This window comes from Sminthopsis crassicaudata, chromosome 1 (genome assembly GCF_048593235.1).
Source record: "Sminthopsis crassicaudata isolate SCR6 chromosome 1, ASM4859323v1, whole genome shotgun sequence".
Classification (NCBI taxonomy): Eukaryota; Metazoa; Chordata; class Mammalia; order Dasyuromorphia; family Dasyuridae; genus Sminthopsis; species Sminthopsis crassicaudata.
In genome coordinates this window covers 704,001,472-704,021,378 of record NC_133617.1, presented here as the reverse complement: position 1 = coordinate 704,021,378, position 19,907 = coordinate 704,001,472, and the positions used below count along the sequence as shown (strand labels likewise).

General features: G+C 36.0%; 1 protein-coding gene across 4 annotated transcripts in view; it reads left to right on the top strand.

The window, feature by feature from the left end:
• Positions 1–19,907, top strand: part of ATG7 (autophagy related 7) — a 263,555-nt gene that overhangs the window by 73,712 nt on the left and 169,936 nt on the right. For all 4 annotated transcript variants that reach the window (XM_074283897.1, XM_074283896.1, XM_074283894.1 and 1 more), the window contains exon 17: positions 10,774–10,854. In XM_074283897.1, coding sequence (XP_074139998.1) covers positions 10,774–10,854 — 81 coding nt within the window. The remainder of the gene's footprint in view (positions 1–10,773; positions 10,855–19,907) is intronic.

Here is a 19,907-nt window from a genome sequence, read left to right as displayed (position 1 = left end):
TTGGTGATGCAGTGAATTGTTGCAATCTTTCTGGAGGGCTCTCTGGCAATGTGCAATGAGTTACAAAACTTAGTCCCTTTGACCTAATGGTCCTACAACCAGTACTATTTCCTCGACCTAGTAATATTCTCTATTATTAAGAAGAGAAAAAGGTCTATGTATTCAGCAGTATTTATAATGGATTTATTTGTATTACAAACAACCTTTCTTTTCAGTAGTTGTAGGCTGGATGAAATGTATATTACTGAGATATTGTAATGAAATATTATTAAAAATTGGAGTAGATGATTGCTAAAGTACCTCCCAGTCCTAAATCCTATGAGTCTGTTGCACACTAAAAGTAGAGACTATAAAATATGAAAATTGTTATATGAAGTGATACAGGAAAAGGAGAACAGAATCGGAAAAAAGCCATGAGTGTTGGGTTTTTCCATATAAAACTATATTAAAAACAAACTATACCAAAAAAACCAAAGCTACATAAAAAAGTAACAAAATCTTTTCAATACACAAGAAGGATGCTAGAAAACAACACAGGGTAAATGAGATATATTATTAGAGTTTACGGGTTCTTTTGGGGATAATTTAGTTTTATTTTATGATTGATTTTCATTACTCATGTTGTTCACTTCTGTTAGTATTGTTTATTTTGTGGCAAAAATTAGGCATAGTGAGATACTCAGGCCAGAGGGGCCTACCTGTTCAGTCTAAGTGAAAATAAGATCCTAAGTAGTCAGGAAGGACCTTTTGTTCCTCTAGTACTTGGGAGGTGCTTAGAGACGAAGCTCTATAGGTTATAACCTGGGCTTCTTAAACTTTTTTCACTTATGATCCCTTTTCTCTCAAGAAATTTTTACATGACTGTAGGTATAAGGTATATAAAATATAAAAGGTATATAAAATATAAAAACTAATTAAGCATTTAGTGATAATAAGTTATAATTTCACAAACTGCAGTTTAAGAAGCTTTGGGCTAGACCATGATGGTAATAGAAAGAGTTAAATTTAGTACTAGTTATAATCAGTTAGTGATATGACTTCAGGCAAGTCATTGAAACTTTCTGCTCCTCAGTTTCCCAGGCAGTAAAATATGAGAATTAGCTATATGAGTTCTTTGAGTCAGTGTATTTAGTTCAAAGGTTTAGATCATTCTTGGAAAACAAGGAAGAGCCACAATTGATGAGTAGGGTCTAGAGTCTGAGAACAAGGGGAAAGTGCCGGGCACTGAGAAAATTTTCAGCTGGACCAGGATGGATTTTGCGTGGACTCTGAGAGAAGTGACTTTTATTTTTGTCTTTGTGTTTTCAGTGCCTAATATCATGCCTGGCACACAGTAGGCAAATAATAGATGCTTTTGAATATAATTTAGAAGATTTTTCACAAGCATTGATAATTTTTTTTAACTACACTTAAAAACAACCTACAAAAATAAAAATGTTGAGAGATTTACCAAATAAAGCCTTTATATCTAAACTATTTATATTTTGATTAGGTAAAAGTATATCCATTTTAGCAAGAAATGAATTATGCTAAGTTAGTCCATATCCTTTTTTTCACTTTATTTGTATACCTACAAAGTATTGTTGCTTTTCTTGTATTTTATATGTATAATTCTAATCTATTTGTATCCTTATCCTTCAAACCTTATTTTGCATCACCCTACAACCTTTGATAATTCTTTGCATGGTTCACATTTTTTATCTTTTATGACATAATGGCTTTTTCTTAAATTAACATAGCATAATTTGTGCAGCCATTCTCTAATCCCTGGACATAGATTGTTTCCAGTATTTTAGTTTTACAGATAAAGCATATTGGAATGTTTTTGCACAGATGCTTCCCTCCTTCCTCCTCACTTTTTAATAATATCCTTGTCTTTATAATGACAGCAAACATTTATATTGTGCTTTAAGCTTTCCAAAGCACTTTAAAGTTATTAACTCAGTTGGTCCTTATAACAACTCTGTAAGGTAGGTGCTATTATCATCTCCACTTTATAGATGAGGAAACTAAAGCTGAGGTTTATTAATAGTATTTGGAATCACTTAATTAGAGAGCACAATCAGCTTTGTCCCAATCCCTGTTTCTACTGGAATAGGTGATCTCTGAGGCTCTTTTCAGCTAAAAATTCATGAATCTATGACTTCTTGGCTTTTGTATTCACTTAAGAAAGGAATAAAATAAAATATTCTAAAATATTCGAAGGCTCTTGGAACCCTGGCAAAATTCTTTAGAGAAACCCCTGAGAAGAAATTGGGGATGTCACTGATCTGGAGAAAGAGTTCTGTAGATTAGTTAGGACAAACATATGTGAGGCCATAAGAATGATAGAGGCATTTTTCTTCCCAAGTCCTAGTGCCCCCAGGGACAAGCAGGAAAGAAAAGTTAGGGGTTTTTGTACACATCAAAAGTTATCCCTAAAGGATTTGTGCATGACTTTTCAAATTAAATTGAATATATTACAAGAGTCCAAAAACTTAGTGTGATTAGCTGGTGAAACAATCCTGACTAAAATGTGAGATCCCACTTATTCTCATAAGAAAAAGTTGGAAAACTAAACTGAAATTTAGAATGAAAGTGAACAGGGAATTTGTTGGGGAGAGAAAAATTAACTGAAAGAGTGCCAAGGAATAAATCAAGGGCTGGATTAATTCTCTTGACTTTTCTTAGGATGATGGTTGAGGCCAAAAACCAACTGGTCCCTGATTTTTCTACCCCTTAGTGATTTAGTGCTTTGAGTCAAGGTGGGACGGTGATGCTAACTGAAGCTGTTATATGAAGGATGAGCCCTGTGGTTTGCTAGCAGTTGTGCAATAGCAATCTTTTTCCATTTTGGCCTTAATCTTAATTAAAATGCCTCTCTTCAGCCAAGACTTATCTTGCATTAAGGCTTGGTTTGGAGTTATGTGAACTCTAGGCCCCAAAAGTATTGCCAAACCTGCAAGAGGATGGTGTAAAGTTAACAGGTTATAGTTTGTGTGTGTGTGTGTGTGTGTGTGTGTGTGTGTGTGTGTGTGTGTGTATACACACACAAAGATATATATGCTTATACAATATATTTGTGTGTATATATATACATACATATATATGTATACGTATATATGTGTATACACACATACATACATATGTGTACATATATACACATATACACACACCTGTTCAGGAAACTGGATTTTAAGTTGCTATAAGAGAGAGCCATGGATTCTGATCTCAAACTGCTTACTTCTAACTATCATAGGTATGCATACTTTCAAAACAGGCATAGGGGCTATTATTTACATATATATATATATATATATATATATATATAAATCCTTGATTATATTTTATTTTTTTCCATTTTGTTTATTTTATTGATTTATAACAGAAGTAATAATTAAAAGCAATTGGACCTTGCCTAAACAATGCTATTTCTGTTCTCTAGCTGTCCCTTCCCTTTTTCTTTTTTCCCCTTTTCTCTCTTTTCTTGCTTTTGTTTCTTCCTTTTATCTGCATGCACCCATCCTACTTCCTATCAGTCAGGGAATTCAGGTAGAAATTAGTGTTTTGGAAACTTTTAGCTGAAGTAACTTGCCCTTCTCCTATGGCTCTGAAGCTTGAGGCTGAGTTTTCTGACTCTCAAGCCTAGTATTTGCTCCACTCTACAGAAGCTAAAATGTCATTGGAAAATGTATAGCAAAGTAACTAAAAATGTAATACAACATAGATAATGTTGTAGTCAGTATATAATCCCAGGAACTGGTTTCTACTTGAGTTTGACACCGTTATCCTAGATCACCCTGCTGAGACCCTGAGAGCTGTAGGTGTCAAGGAGAGAAGATTAAGTGCCTGTTTGCTCTTTGGGTGGTTGTGGTGATGGTTTCTTGTGACTTCCTTTAGTCCTCCCTGTCTGCCCTTTCCTTTATAGTCTCCATTGTCAGTGCTTTATCTAAATCACCACAGGTGATTTTATAGGCTTCCATGGTCCATGCAAAACACTAGGTCATTTTTCTACTGAGCCCCAGTCTCCCTCCAGTTTTCCATTCTATGTGATTAGCTGCTCATTGGACATTCCAAATAATGGGTTTCATAGACATTTCAAACTTAACATGTCCAAAAGAGAACTCGTTATTTTTTTCTTCAAACTCTCCCCTACAGATTTCCATGTTTCTGTCAAGAATACCACCATCCTGTCAGATACCTTCTTTTACTACCTCAATGTCACCTTTAACTCTCCTTCAACTTAAACATTCATTCAGTAGCCCGAGCTTGTGGTTTGTACCTCCATGACATCTGTCCCATCCAATTTTAGTTCAGCCCTTCATTCCCCTTATCTGGACTATTATACACTCTTATTTAATCCTTACTCCAAATCACTCCTTCCTCTAATCCATACTTCTTCTAGCTGCCATGTCCTTCGTCTAATTCACTAAACTTCAGTGACTCCCAATTGCCATAAGGATTAAATATAAATGCCCTCCCCCCCTTTTTTTTTTAATTTAAAGCCCTTCACAATTCGATCCCAACCTACTTTCTGGTTGATAAACATTTGTTAAGCTCCTATAATGTGCCAGGTATTGGCCTACTTTTCCACCCTTATACATCTGTGGTCAAATTAGCCTTGCTCTTCTTCATACCATGCTCTATCTGTCATTTTTAAGCTTTCCCAGTGACTGACCTCTGAGTCTTCTTTTTATGCTTCTTTTTACTCATGACATTTTGAGTCCTTATTTCCTTCAAGACTTGTCAGTAAACTCCTATCTGAAGCCTTCAGAGATTTCTCCCCTCATTCCAGCTTTTTGAGTTCTTCCTTCCCAAATTACTGTGTATTGTGCCTATAGTTTACATATCCTCATTCATGTACATATTAATTTCTTTTTTAGCTTGTAAGCTTCTTTAGAGCTATGACTAATTCACTTTAATTTTTGTATCTCCAGAGCTTGATTGAATGATTGATTTGGGGGATAGCTTTAAAAAGGAAATATGCTTTGAACTGGGCCAAGACAATATTTGTCTCCATGTAGTAGACAGAGAGCCTTGAACTTTAGTCCTGGTTCTACCATTAAAGAATTTTCTGAAAGGCAATTCTCTTGACTTCTCATCTATAAAATGGGGGCATTGAAAGAGATGACCACTATATATAAAGAACTGTCTACTTACCACTTTCTTTTGCTGTGCTGAGAATGAGAAGTAATGAGGCACAGGGAAGGGGATATATTGATACAGGAAACTGGAGGAAGTAAATGGATCTTTTTTGAATTTTTTTTAGTGGGGTCTCTGGATTTCTATAATGTCATTGTATATAGAACACTGGACTTAGAGTCAAAAAGACCTGAGTTCAAATATGGCCTCAGACATTTACTAGCTTTGTGACTTTGCTCACTTGACCTCTGTTTTTCTCAGTTTCCTCAAATGTAAAATTAGGATGATAATAGTAACTACTTCTTAGGGTTGTTGTGAGCAACAAATGAGGTGATATTTATAAAATGCTTAGCATAGTGCCTGACACATCAAAGATATAATGTAAATGCTATTATTATTATTAAATTACTTGTGCTTACACACATTATCTTCAGGGCCAAATGTGCCACGGCCATTTATTAAAGTTAACTTTTTTAAAAACAGATTGGCTTCTAACATGTAGTTGGGATTGTGCGCATGTGAATGACCAAATTATTACATCTGTACAAACAAGACTATACAAATCTTTGTGGATGGAACACTACTGTTTGTTCTAGAGTTAAAAAAAAAAAAAAAAAAAAAAACTTTTTTTCTTCTCTCTTCTTCTTCCCCCTCATAGACTTTTTTTTGTCTTCTAGGGAGGCATTTGGAATCACAGCTAATTGTCTGTGTGCTATTCATGAGCCCAATCAGGGCTACTGCAATTATCTCACTGGCTAGAGACAGAGAAAAACACAGTGCACATAAGCAAGATCAAAAGAGAGCAAATCTGAAAAACATTTTATTTTTTCTTATGTATACATTTTGTTTTTCCGTGTAACCAATATATATACTCTAACCTTGTTTGCCATTAAGAACAACTTTGTTGTTGTTTGTTGTTGTTAACTAGAACCATGAATTCATGTTGCAAGAATACTCCCACTACCAAATGCAGATCAACTTCCGTTTTGTCATTTAAGGTTTCAGAGCCCATATACATCAGAGGCAGGATGTAGAGAGGTTTTTCTCATGTCCTTTCTCTATTCATCCTGAGAATCTTAAAAATATTTTTTTATTTTAAAATTTTCATACTTTTTAAAAAAAACTACCTTCATTTAAAAATATATGCCTTCTCCAATAAACCATACCATGTAACAAAAAGAGGAAATAAAGCATCAGTCAGTATAATATGTCTCTCTGCAAGTGGTATATTATACCACATCCATAGTCTCCATAACGAAGGGAAAAAGAAACATTTTCTGCTTTTCTTTGGAGCCAAGCTTAGCCATTATAATGATAACATTATTATAACATTCAACTGTAAGACATTGAATATCTCGTCTTAATTTTTATTATCTGCTTTAATTGTTTGTTCTGACCGGCTACCCACCATTTCTATTTTAGAGGGTAGAAATCCAAGACAGTTACTGCATGAGTCTCATGGATCCTCAGCCTACACATCTCAATAAGGGAGAAACATTAGCTCCATTCCTTTTGTTAGTTCTGTTTGTGTTTAGTTGGGTTTTTAAATACCTAGATTGGGAGTGGGAGAGGGGAAAGAAGCTCCTGCACTAGTAGGCCAAATTTAGGGTTGCAAAATGGCGGTGGGAGGGAAATTACTGTTTGAAGAAAAATTACAGAGGAATGAGTCACAAGGAGAGTTGATAATGATATGGGCTCCATATTGGGGAGTGCTTGATGGGAGCTGCCAGATAGAAAACAGCAAGAGCTGAGATCTCAAGACAGCTGGCTGCATTTAGAGATTCCTTCCTAAATGCTTCTAATTGGTTTTGTGAAGCACACATTGTGTAAAACAAGGGGCAGGTATTTAGGAATAGGCAAACAGTGTGCCATGGACTGAGTGATGTATGAAGTTTCATGGGATGGAGTTCACTTATGTCTGTGTTACTTGGAACATGCCAATTTTTGCTATGAAAGGTTGGCTTGGGAGGCATCTCTAAAGTGTTAAGAAGCTGGTAAAATTCTTTAGACCACAGGTTCTTAACAGATTTCGAGAGTCTGTGAACTTGAATGCAGGAAAAGGATCTTTATTTCAACAATTAGTTTCCATTGTAGTGCTTTGTAGTTTATTTTAAAATTTTTATTAGAAAAAATCAGTTTTCTCCCCTTACTCTTCTCCATTGTGAGGGATGGAAGGGGGAGGGAGAACAAACAAATATTCACAGTCAAGCAAAACAAATTCCATCGTTGGCCATGTATGTTTTATTCTATACTCTTAAGTCCATTTATATATTTTATGTATTTAAAAATATGATTCTTAGAAAGCATCCATAGGCTTGTCCATCATGCTATTGATAGCACTAATGCTACAACTAGGTTCAGAAATTCTGTACAAGGATCTCTTTTGTCTGTGGGCTCGATAGAGGGAGGCTGAGAATGATGAAAGAAAGGCTAAAAGATGTGTTTGGGAGCTTTCTCCTACCCACTCTTTATTTATAGGACTATGAGTTGTGGGGGAAGAGTATAGTTTGTAACACAAGATGTTGGAAGTATAGTAGAGGGGCGTGGGGGAGGAGGAAAATTTTAATTGCAATAGTGTAGACAAGAGCTTTCTTTGTATGTTGTTGTAGAAATGCATTTTTCTCTTTTTTGGTTTGGACCTTAGTTAAACTTGGTTACCTGAGACAGAAAAAAAGGTCATTCATTTGGGGCACTTCAAGAGGAGCTTTTCTGTTTTAATTTACCTTAAGTTGGAATCAGGTCTATTTAGCTTTAGGCCTACTTTTCTCAGCTTTATGAATGTAAATGTCCTTGCAATGATTGTTGTAAACTTTGTTCCTTCTGAAAATTAATCACTTCTTAATAAAATCAGTTTTGGGGGGCATCATTTTTGCTCAGTTGATTGTGTAGTAGAAGCTGGCTAACCAGAATATTCTCCTCTTTCCTCCTTTCTTTCCTCTTCTCTCCCCGTTCACTCCATCTCTTTTCTCCTCTTTTTATCTTTCCCCTTCTCCCTTCCCTCTCTCTTCCGTCATTTTCTCTTACCTTTCCCTTTTTCCTCTCTTCCCCGTCTTCTCTCTCCATCTCATTTTTCCCTCAGCATTCTCCTACCCTTTAAATTTTTCTCTCTCATTTCATCTCTCCCTCTCTTCTTCCTGTTCTCTCCATCTCTCCTCATCTTCTCTTCCCCACCGTTTCTGTCTCTTCCTCTTTCTCACATTCCCTTCCTCTTCCCCATTCTCTGGGTCAGTATGAACTGTTTTAGCAGAGGCATCTCAGTATTATTCTGTGTGCGTGCAAAAAGTGGTTAGCTTTTGGAGAGTAAACTCCTAATGATTACTATATATGCTTTTTAATTAGAATAAATTATGGCAAGCTTTGATACAGAACACAAAGCTTACTGAAAGTAAATATAAAAGGTTATTAAGCCTCTTAACTGAGGAACAGGGGATTCTAACTGATCTTTCAATTTCAATATTCTTTTTTATCTATAGCTGCCAGTCCTTTCATAAGATTAATATTCTTATGGGTCACTTGTATTATTATTTGTGTATCTCTCTTTGGTATTGTGCACTGAGTTGTGTTTTTAAATTTAATTTTCAACTACCTATTTTATTAATGCTATTTTTTATATTGCTGTCACTGCCCCTTCCCTTTTCTCCCCTTGACTGCTAAAAAGAATTCTTAGAACCCTTTTTTGGAATCAATATACTTTCACAAAACCAAGCAACTTATTGGCTCTGGCTAACTACAGCATACTTCCCTTTGCATCTGCAGGTCCCCCACCCCTTCTGCCAAGAGGAAGGAGACATGGCCCATGCTCAGTCCCAACTGCCTTGAGCAGAACTCTCACATCTCTGTTTTGTTTTCCTTTAGTTGATTGTGGCCCTTGTGTAAACTGTACTTCTGGATCTATTCCGAAGCACTGAAGCCCTGAACATAATGTTTTCTGCTCTGCCTTTCTCTGGCAACCACCACGGATTTGGGCCTGGCATTGAGAAATGGGCAGTGTGTTGCTGAGCTTTGTGAAACTTAGAGACTGCCTCATTTCTCCAGATTCATGAGCATCATTTATTAATTACTGCTCATTTCTAAAAAAGACAAATTCCTTCTTTCAATTTTAGATTAATTTAAGTCTTGTGCAGTGCCAGATATATTAAAATATTGTGATAGTCATTTTCTCCAAGCATATCCTTCCCACAGTGAGCTCACCATTTGCAATGGAATGGTATGCTATTTATTATATTTATTATAAGCATCTTTATAGTCTAATTGAATGTTAAGAATAATAACTAGCATATATTTAGCACTTTAAAGTTTAGTAAGCATTTTATAAATATCCTATTTTATCCTCACAATAAATCTGTCATTATCCTCATTTTGAAGATGAGAAAACTGGGATTGAAAAGGATTAAGTGACTTACTCAGCATCATACACCTAGTAATTGTCTGAGGTTGAATTTGAACACAGATCTTTTTGTCTCCAGGATCCAGAGTCTATTTACTATACCAGCTTTCTGTCAGTTGGGCTTTAGAGACCACCTATTTTAATCCCATCACTTTATAGATTGGGAAATGTTAACACATAATTAGGTAAGCTCAAAAAAAAAAGGCAGGTGCTGTTCCATTGGCACTTTCTCTTATTGGAACTCTTTCTCTTGTTTGAGAAAGTTTAATATGTTTTTGAAGCTGTCTTAAAATAATGCATTTTTAAGAAATAAAATTAAATTGACTTTTTTTGGTTTTTTATATCATCCATATTTCCCATATTATCCCTCCCTCAGCCCTTCCAAGAGATTCAGTCTAATAACAAAGAACAGAAAAAGAGGGGGAAAATAGTTAAGCAAGACTTACCAATAAAAAAAATTTTTTTTTTGACACTGTACGCAACATTCCAGATTTATGTTTCCCTATCCTATCTTCCTTCTACTCTGTCATAACGGGTGATTTCTCATGTATGGTATGTAGAATGGATCAGTATGTGATTGTTGTTTGGCAGTATTAATTGGCTTTTTAAGAGGTACTTAGTAGTTTAAATTAGAAGCATTGGATACTCAGCCGGTAGGCTACATGTAGTGCAAGATACTCCAGAGTGTGACTTAAGCCAGATTAAAATGTAATTGGGAAATATTTAGCAGAGTAATAATACAATAAAACATAAAGATTACATTTTAAAATAAGCCATTGTGCTGCCCACAGGGATTCTTATGCATGATTTAATGGCCCCCATTGCTATTTGCATTAGATACCACTGGTCTAAATCATTTCTTTAGTCATTAGATTTGGAAACTCATTTGTCTTGGATTTCCCCAAACTATTTTTCTTAAATCAATTGCAGTCAAAAATTTTATACTCCAGATGGTGCTGTTCCCCTATTTACTAGGAATAGCTTGCATTTCAACATTTTGCTGTGTTTCTCCCTTACATTAAGTCAAACATATACAGATGAATTTAATGGTGATACACACACACACATACACACACACACACACACACACACACACACACACACGTGTGTGCTTTGTATCCATTGTATTTGTATCCATTTTGTTTCTAAGGGAATAATGGGGGACTGGGCTGTGGCCCATTCCCCTCCTTGGCAAGCATGGGATTTGGATTTGGGGGATTTGTTCATTGTAGTCTCATGTGATTTTTTTCCTGTTTTGTTTTCAGATTCGAGGGTTTCTATCAAGATTTGATCACGTCCTTCCTGTCAGCCTGGCCTTTGACAAGTGTACTGCTTGTTCTACTAAAGTAAGTCACCCTGGGTCTGATTGACTTGCTTTAATTGCCACTTTAGTGGCTTGTACTTGACTTCTGTATTGCCATAAATATAACAAGAGACACGAAGCCAGACTTGCAGGGGATTTGCATGGGGAGCAAGAGCTGAGGGTATCTGGCAACCCTGAGACTGAGGATCTTTTCTTTTTCCATCTCCTTAAGCTCTCTAACCCATATTTTTCTTGCCAAAAAAGCAACTAGCCTATGAAGATTTGGTTTATGGTGTCTGAACAAAAGGCTGAATTTCCTACCTCAGATCCAGATCAGTTATTGGAGCCCCACAGTCTTGTTCACAACTTCAGCTTCTCTAGCCTGATTTCTTCCCCCTGGTCTGCCTCCCTTGGGTCTGTCCTGTGTATCCAAGGGATGGGGTGCCCAGGCAGATTTCCCCCCTACCACCCAGTTGTCTTTGTGTAGTAAATGAAAAGTAAACAAAGATTAGGGTCTTGGGAGGCAGCCAATAAAAGGGCCTTTCAGCTTTGATCTTTCCAAAAAGGCTCTAAAAATAGAGCTGGGATGTTGTCCACGGTAATGGAAACTGTCTAATGTATTTTTAGACCATAGTTGTGGCAGGTTTTAAAAATAAATAGTCTTTAAGATACTGTCTATTTTATTTTTACACATGTACTTATAACATACGTGATTTCCTTTGGGGAACTTTTTTATCCTTTTAACACTGCCCCCAGGACCTTTTTTTGACTGATGATCTTTGATGGATCTAGATCTTTATTTTCAAGCTGTGTGTGAAATTGTGCTAGGTCTGTACTTCATATTATGCCCACCTGCTCCTGGCTTCTAGGTATATTTTAGGGAGCAAAAGGGAGGAAGGAAGAAGAGTTGGGTTTCAAATGCAATTCCCATTCTTGAATTTTCTTTGCCAAATTCTTTGACCCTACACTGAAAAAGGCACCTTTCTAAGGGAGTTCTAGGGAGAGCTTGGTAGTTCAACTCCTATTTTGACCAATACAAAACTGTCATAGATTCTGTTTTGGTGCCAAGGAATTCACTGTATAATTCTTCCTTCTTCTTTTCCCTGATATCCTATGCTTAGTTCCCCTGTTATACTTACCTTGTATGATGTATGTTTAAGATTTGAGTCAGTCAGCCAGCATTTGTGTGCCATTCATTGTGCTGAGTCCTGGGGATAAAGAGTAAGGCACAAACACTGGTCATCCTTCCAGGAGTATTCTCCCAAAAGATAGCCTATCCCCACTATCTGTCAAGAGAGCAGGTACAAGATATTTCAGTGGGCAAAGCACCAGCAGCCAAGAGCATTAGCAAAGACCCTCTTTTCTGAAGAAAGTAGAATTTGAGCTTACTTTTGAAGGAATCCAGAGAAGCTGAGAGGTGGAGATGAAGAGGAGAGCATTCTCCTCTGAGGGATGGCTCATGCAGAGGCAGAGTGGGGAGGTGGACAGGGGAGCCAGATTCTAGAGTTCTCTGGAGGGCGTAAAGGTTTGCTTGTTTTGCTCTTTGTCAGTTCATATCTATCTTCTCTCATGTCTCTGAATTCTTTACATTCATCATGTCTTACTGCATAATATTCCATTATGTTCATATGCCATAGGTTTGATTTTTTTGTTTTTGTTTTTGTTTGACCATTCCCCAATGATGGGCACCCTTTTTTTTTTTCATTCTTAGCTATAACCAAGAACAGCATTATGATCATCTATATGTTCATATATGTATTATGTCTTCATTTCCATTTTTTGTTTTCAATAACTTTTTCAAAGCAGCTCATATTCTCTTGATTTAGAAATTTATGGATGTCTACGTGCACTTTTCCTTGTAGAAATAGAGACTTTTGGATTACCTATTTCCAGAGGAGCACATCTTGCTTTCTTTGAATGGCTGAGCTAATAGGTTACAAAAGAGTCTAATCGCATTAATTTTTATAATGAAATGGTTTGGCACAGGTGTCAGAAGTTTGCCTTGTCTTTTGTAGTTCTCCCTGTTCAGTAAAAGATAACTGAGTTATTTTAAAATAAGGTGCAAGAGTTCTCTCATTTTTTTCTTCTTATATTTCTAGCAATGTTTACCTCTTTACAGACTGTTTACAAAAGAATTCCTCTCAACAGAGAGCAGAGATGATGAGTTCTAGCCTTGAAATAAAGAATCATTCTCTCTATCTCTCTTTACTCATTTGACAGTGAGCATTAAATTAAGTACAGGTATCACTTTTTTGGTTTTAACAAAATGATTTCCTCTTGGTGGTCATTCTAAAAGAGGCCTGTTTTACATAAACATGCTTGAAGATTTAATACAAACTGACTTGGATTTTAGCAACTCTGCTATTCCCATAGAGATCGCTTTTCATGTGGTTTGGATATTAAGTTTCTTTTGTGCTGAAAAGATTGCTTCATTGGTGCACGTATTTCCTTACAGTAGAAAAAGAGTTTATTTACTTGGCCAACTTATTCTTTATTAACAGAGGAGAATGTCATTCTATATTATCTACAAACTTGATCCAAATACTTTGACATGACAAATCCAATTATATTTCCATCTTTTTATAGAATAAGATTTTTTTTCTTAGTCTATATCACAGTCTTTTTCATGATGAATCATGTCATACATAGTTGTCATTGTTTTAGGAGGATTCTTTAAGGCTAAAAATGGCTACTTTAAATTTCCTGATGAAATAACTTTTTCCTTTGGCCATTTTATTTTTCTCTTCTTTTTTCTAGTGAAAAAAAAAATTCTTGATTTAGCCGTTAGTATGGGTAGAGAAAAAACCAAAGAAGGACAGGCTGCCAACTCCTATGCTAAGAGTTTCGGCTTTTATTCATTGTTCTAACTGTGATGAGTCTTTTCTCGGGTGCATTTTTCCCCTTTCTTCTTGTGTCTGTGGTTAGAGGTCATCAGGAATCTTTATTCTCTTGAATACTGCCTGACTTGCCAAGTAAATTCACATTATTTTCTTTACTCCAAGGATACTGGAGGTAGTGGGCAGGAGTGGGTACATTCTCTCATACAGATACTTGTATGGAATCTCTCTGAATATTATGAAGTAGACCTTCCATTCATAGCTTTAGAGAGTTTTTAGATTTCCAATCAATACTTTTGTAGTAAGTACCTACTATGTGCCAGATACTGAGAAAACAAAGACAGGAATGAAACATTCCCTGTTCCCAACGAGCTTATGTTCTATCCAGGGAAGCAACATACTGGTAGTAATATTTACAAAATAAATGCAAGGTCATTATTGTGGGAAAAGGGCGCTAGGAGCTTGGAGAGATCAGGAAAAACTTTACATTAAAGACATAGATTGAGCAGCATTTTGAAGGAAGCAAGGAATATATTCTAAAACTTTTATTGTCTATGAGTCTTTTAGAGTCCAAAAAAGGAACTTAGGGTTGTCTAGTATAATGCAAAGTTCTTTCTAATGAGAAAGTAAAATTTTGAAGCCAAAAATCCCATGTGGAATTCTTTCTTAGTATAATTAATATCACTAAAATTTTCTTGCTTGTATTTTTCTTTATTTTTTTCATCAATGGTTTTCATATATGTGTGTATGTTTGTGCACACACATATGTATATACATACATGCATATATGCATATATATATTTAAAAGAATATCCATAATTGCAGCCTTCATGCTATAAAAAGTAAAGCAAGGCAACTTCAAGTGATATATCCAGCAATAAACTTGTTTCTAAGACCCAGGAACTCATCCAGAAACTTTTTCCACAGATCGTCAGAGCGTCTCAGAGGAGTTTGCCTAAGAAGTGTTTCTGTTCTTGTTACACAACTTTTCCGCTATAACCTTTGTCTGTGATATGGAAGGAACAGGCTGTTAAAAAGCAGGGAGTTCCTGGTCTTTGTTTGCTTCTCACCTGGGACTTGCCTGTTTACTCCACAGATAGAGCATGAGGAGCTGAGAAACCCAATCTCAAGCCTTTAATGAGTATTCAGCTCTTGTGCTTACCATAAGATTGGCTTTTCTACAGCAGGATGGGTGGGTTATGTTTAAACTTGTTGGCTGGAGGTTAGTTGCTAGTTCTTTGGGGGTAAATGCCAGCCTGGAGCAGACTTTGATAGCTTACTCTCTTGTGTTGGTCGTGACTCGCCCATACATTTACTATTTAGTCTTTATTAAATAAATGAAGTCATCAGCAACTTCATCCTTCTCCTGGCTCCCTTTGTGGTTGCTTCATAAACATGTGGGGCCATAATGTTGGCCTGTGTCTTCAAACTACTGTCCCAAGAAACTAGCCCAGCAACAACTCATGCTTCTCCATAGCTTCCTATTTCACCAGAGCTCTGTGAGGAAGAGAGCTAGTATTATTGCTATTTTAGGGCACAATGATCCCCCAAATAGGCTATTTATACATGGCTTTAACAAGCCAACGTCAGAGCTGATTCTCGGGTTGTTAACAGTTAGTCGCAGGGAGGTTAACACATATTCTTGCAGAGACCTGGAAAGAAAGGGACTACTCCCCCAAAAATGTCTTTTCAAATTCAGGGTGTTCCTTGAGTTTGTGAAGCTTCTGCGAGTAATTAAAAATTCCATTTAAAAGCCTTCTCACTTCATCTCATCCCAGAGAGTTCCCTGATATCCCCTGATATTGCACAGAGAAAACATGGAATAATGGAGAGAAGGGCCAAGAAATCTAGATTGTGGTCCTTGCGATGGCAGTGATCTGCATGAATCAGGTAACCTCCGTTTCCTCATCTGTCAAGTGAGGGCATTGGACTAGACAGGCTTGAAGATCCCTTCCAATACTGTTTTTTGTGCTGTGCTACTTTTTCTTTTCATTTTATTTTCAATTCTCTTGGAAGAGCAATTTATGATGATGTACCAAACAATCCTCTGTTTGATGTAGCCTAAATCTTAAACATTTCAAAATATTGACCAGATCTTATTATAAAGATCCCTCCATGCATATGCCAGGAATTTTTGAATGCTGCTTCTTTGCGGCAAATATTACTCAAAATCTGGATCCTTACTGCTGTGTTTCAGAAAGGTCAAAAATCTGTGACCTGGAAAATGATGAGTAACTCCCTAGGTCCCCTTATATCTCTCTTACCCAAGGGGCCTCCAGCCTTCTATTTCAATGTATGATGCATTCCATATGTGTGGCTGGATGATGATAGCAGCATATAGCTACTTTTCTCAGCAGCCCACAATTGCCTGCTCTCCACAACTGCCTAATCATCCAAATGAGGGAGGCTGTCCATGGAGAATCATTCTAGGGAAGTTAAAAGCTCCCAGTTGAGGAGCTCATGGTTTTTACCCTCTTGCCTCTTCCTCTGCCATTTTGAAAAGCCTTCAGAAAGTAATACTACATTTTCCTTTGCCTCTGTTTCTTTATATTTAAATGGAAAACAGCTGGTTTTCTCCCCCAGAGAATGGAAATTATGTGGACTGATGTGTATCAATACCCCTGTGATTCCTCAGTTTCTAGAAAGTAACATTGGTGACAAGAAGGTGACAAGTGATCTCCTCTGGCCAGAAAAGATATCCCATATAGAGGATACTGACATTGAAGATATTTTGTCAGAAAAGTCTAAACAGAAAACAATTAAATTTAGGTAAAAAGGATAGAATTGAGTGTAATACCCAGGGATAATTTAGCTTAAATGATAGTAAAAACTTTCAGGGCTCTTTCTGGGTTCCTGTGACTGGTCAAATGCTCCAGAAAGCTTTGCCCCATCCGTTTTTCATGCAAACATAGTTCCTGTAGGTAGTATTTCTTGTGCTCATCTCTGCAGAAGATAAAAGATGGGGAATGCTTTACCTAGCTCAGCCAAAGGCCTGGATTGGAACTCATCTCCCTCAGTTGCCCCTGTTTTCCTTCACATCCCAGTCTCTTCTCTATCCCTTGAAGTCTAGCTTCTCACTCTACCATGTGCCTGAGACTGCTTGCTTCAGTTCTCAGCAGTCTATTAACTGTTACCTTCAGGGCTTTTTTCTTAGTTCTCATCTTTCTTGATATCTTTGTGCATCTTTTGCCATTGTTGACTACCTGGACACTTCATCCAGCCCAGCCACAGAAAGAATTGATCAATTTCTTGATTATTATATTGGTCACTTGGCTTCTAATCTCTTCCCTTTCCAGTTTATTTTCTATATGCTGCCAAATGGTTATACCTAAAAACAGATTGTATCATGTCACTTCCCTTCTCTTTAAAAAAAAAAAAAAAAAAAAAAACACTTATTTTTGTTATATTTTTCTCAAAAAAATTTTTCAAAACAAAAATTTTGACAAGCATTTTGTGAAATTTAGAGTTCCAAATTATCTCCTTCCCTCTTGCTTTTTCCCCCTCCTTCAGAAATCAAGCACTTTGTTTTTGATTATACATATGAGGTCATGCCAAATATATTTCCATATTAGAAATGGTGCAAAAGAAAATACAAACAAAAGGAAACAATAAAAATAAAGTTGTTGTTTAAAAAAAAAACTTGCTTTATTTTGTACACAGAATTCATCATTTCTCTCTCTGGGGATGATTAGCATTTTTCATTATGGGTCCTTTGGAATTGTCTTAGATCATTGTCACAACCTGAGTAGCTAAGTCTTTCACAGTTGATCATCCTTACAATATGGCTGTTAATGTGTACAGTGTTCTCCTGGCCATGTGCATTTCACTTGCATAAGTTCATAAGTCTTTCCAGGGTTTGTTTGTTTTTTGAGGGGGGGAACCATCTGGTTTATCATTTCTTATAGCACAATAGTATTCCATCACAATCATATGCCACAACTTGTTCAGCTGTTTTCCAATTGATAGTCATCCCTTTAATTTCCAATTCCTTGCTATCACAAAAAGAACTACTATAAATGTTTTTGTACATATAAGTCCTTTTCTCTTTTCTTTGATCTCTTGGGACTATAGGCCTAGTAGTGGTATTGCTGGGTCAAAGGGTATGCACAATTTTATTGCCTTGTAGGCATAATTCTTTCCCAGAATGGTTGAATTCATTTTCAATTCCACCAACAGTTCATTAATGCCCCTATTTTTTCACATCCCCTCCAGCATTTGTTATTATCATATTTTTTTCGGGTTAGCTAATCTGATAGTTGTGGAGTGGTATCTCATATATTTTAATTTTCATTTTCTAATCACTAGTAATTTAGAGCATTTTTAAAAGTGATTATTAATAGTTTTGAGTTCTTCCTTTAAAAACTGCCTACCTATATCCTTTGACTATTTTATCAACTGGGGAATGACTCTTTTTATAAATTTGGCTCAGTTCCCTGTATATTTGAGAAATGAGGCCCTTCACAGTTATGGTTATTACTAACTACATTTCTCTTCGACCTATATTCATCTACTTATCCTTCTTTCTTTCTCTTTATCCTGTTACCTCCTTTTTGAATCAGTTTAATGTGAATGAGGTTCAAGTGCTGTCCTTTCCACCACCATTTCTCCCTTCATTATAAATGCTTTTCCCTACACACCTCTTTTATGTGGGATAATATTCTCCATTCTTCCTCCCCCCGCCCTTTTCTCAGGGAGTTCCTCTTTCTTACCTATCCATTTTTTTTTTTTTAATATCATCCCAACATATTGACTTATTGCCACATCCTCTTTTTCTGTGGAATCTTTCTAATTTCCCTAAAAATTATAAAGTAATTATAAGATGTAGGTATGTTCTCATATAAAAAGATACACAATTTAATGTTATTCAATCTCTCATGCTTTCTCTTTCATGCTTACCTTTTTATGCTTTTGAGTCTTCATTTGAAAGTCAAATTTTCTATTCAGTTCTTTCCATCAGGAATACTTGAATAAATATCCATTTTTCCCTTTGAAGGATTATTCTCAGTTGTCAATTATTCTTAGTTGTAATCCTAGCTCTTTTGCCTTCAGGAATATCATATTCCAAGCTTTTTTCTCCTTACGTGTAATATCTGCTAAATTTTGTGTGATCCTGATTGTGGCTCTACAATATTTGAATAGTTTCTTTCTTACTGCTTGAAGTATTTTCTCTTTGATTTGGGAGGTCTAGAATGTATAACATTCCTGAGAGTTTTCATTTTAGGATCTCATTCAGGTACTGATTGGCTAGTTCTTTCAATTTCTATTTTGTCTTTTAGTTCTAGGATATCTGGACAGTTTTCCTTGTTAATCTTTTTGAAATATTACGTCTAGGCTCTTTCTTCGATTATGGCTCTCAGATAATCTAAAAATATCTGTTATTTCTCCTCAATATATTTTTCAGGTAAGTTCATTTTCCACTGAGATATTTCACATTTTCTTTTATCTTTTTCATTATTTTGACTTTGCTTTGTTGAAATCTTGAAATCATTAGCTTCCACTTGTCCAATTCTGATTTTTTAAAAAAAATTATTTTAAATTTATTTTATTAAAAAAACAGAATAAGAAAAAAAGAAAGACTGAAAAGGAATACAAAACAAAAATGAAACAAAACAAAAGACACATTGCTATGTGTACAGCAGAACATCAGAAAGGATTCAAAATATATAACAAAAAATTACCAGTTCAAGAAAATATATATGTAGAAGAATTCTGTTCATGACTCTTCATCTTTACTTTCTTGTAAATTGTTCTTTTGTTTGCTGCTGTGTTCCTTATTTACTTTATTCTTTTTTCCCTCTTTTATCCCTGCTAATACCTCCAAGCAGGCTACAGTTAAGAAAAGATATATTTATGTATACATATATAGAAAAATACCCATATACACACCCCAACATCTGCACACACACATATCTTTTCTATCCCTGCTGACTCTTTGCTTTAATTCTGCTTCTTAACTTGCCTTGCTTTGACCTGGGATCCCCCACCCAGGGATCCCTCCCTTATCTTCTTCCCTCACCCTTTGCTTCCTGGTCTGCCCATTCTCCCCCCCGCCCCTTATTTTTTATAGATTTTGGAGGGCACTATACCCTTCATGGTATACATGTAATATTGTGTATTTAACCCATTCCCTATATGAGTAGATTTTCAGAACTATGAGCCTTTCTCCCCCTCTAATACCTTTGTGTTTAGTCTTCCTCTGTGCTTCATTTCTATAACATAATTACTATTTTTAGCTTTACTCTGACCCAGTTTTTCTTTT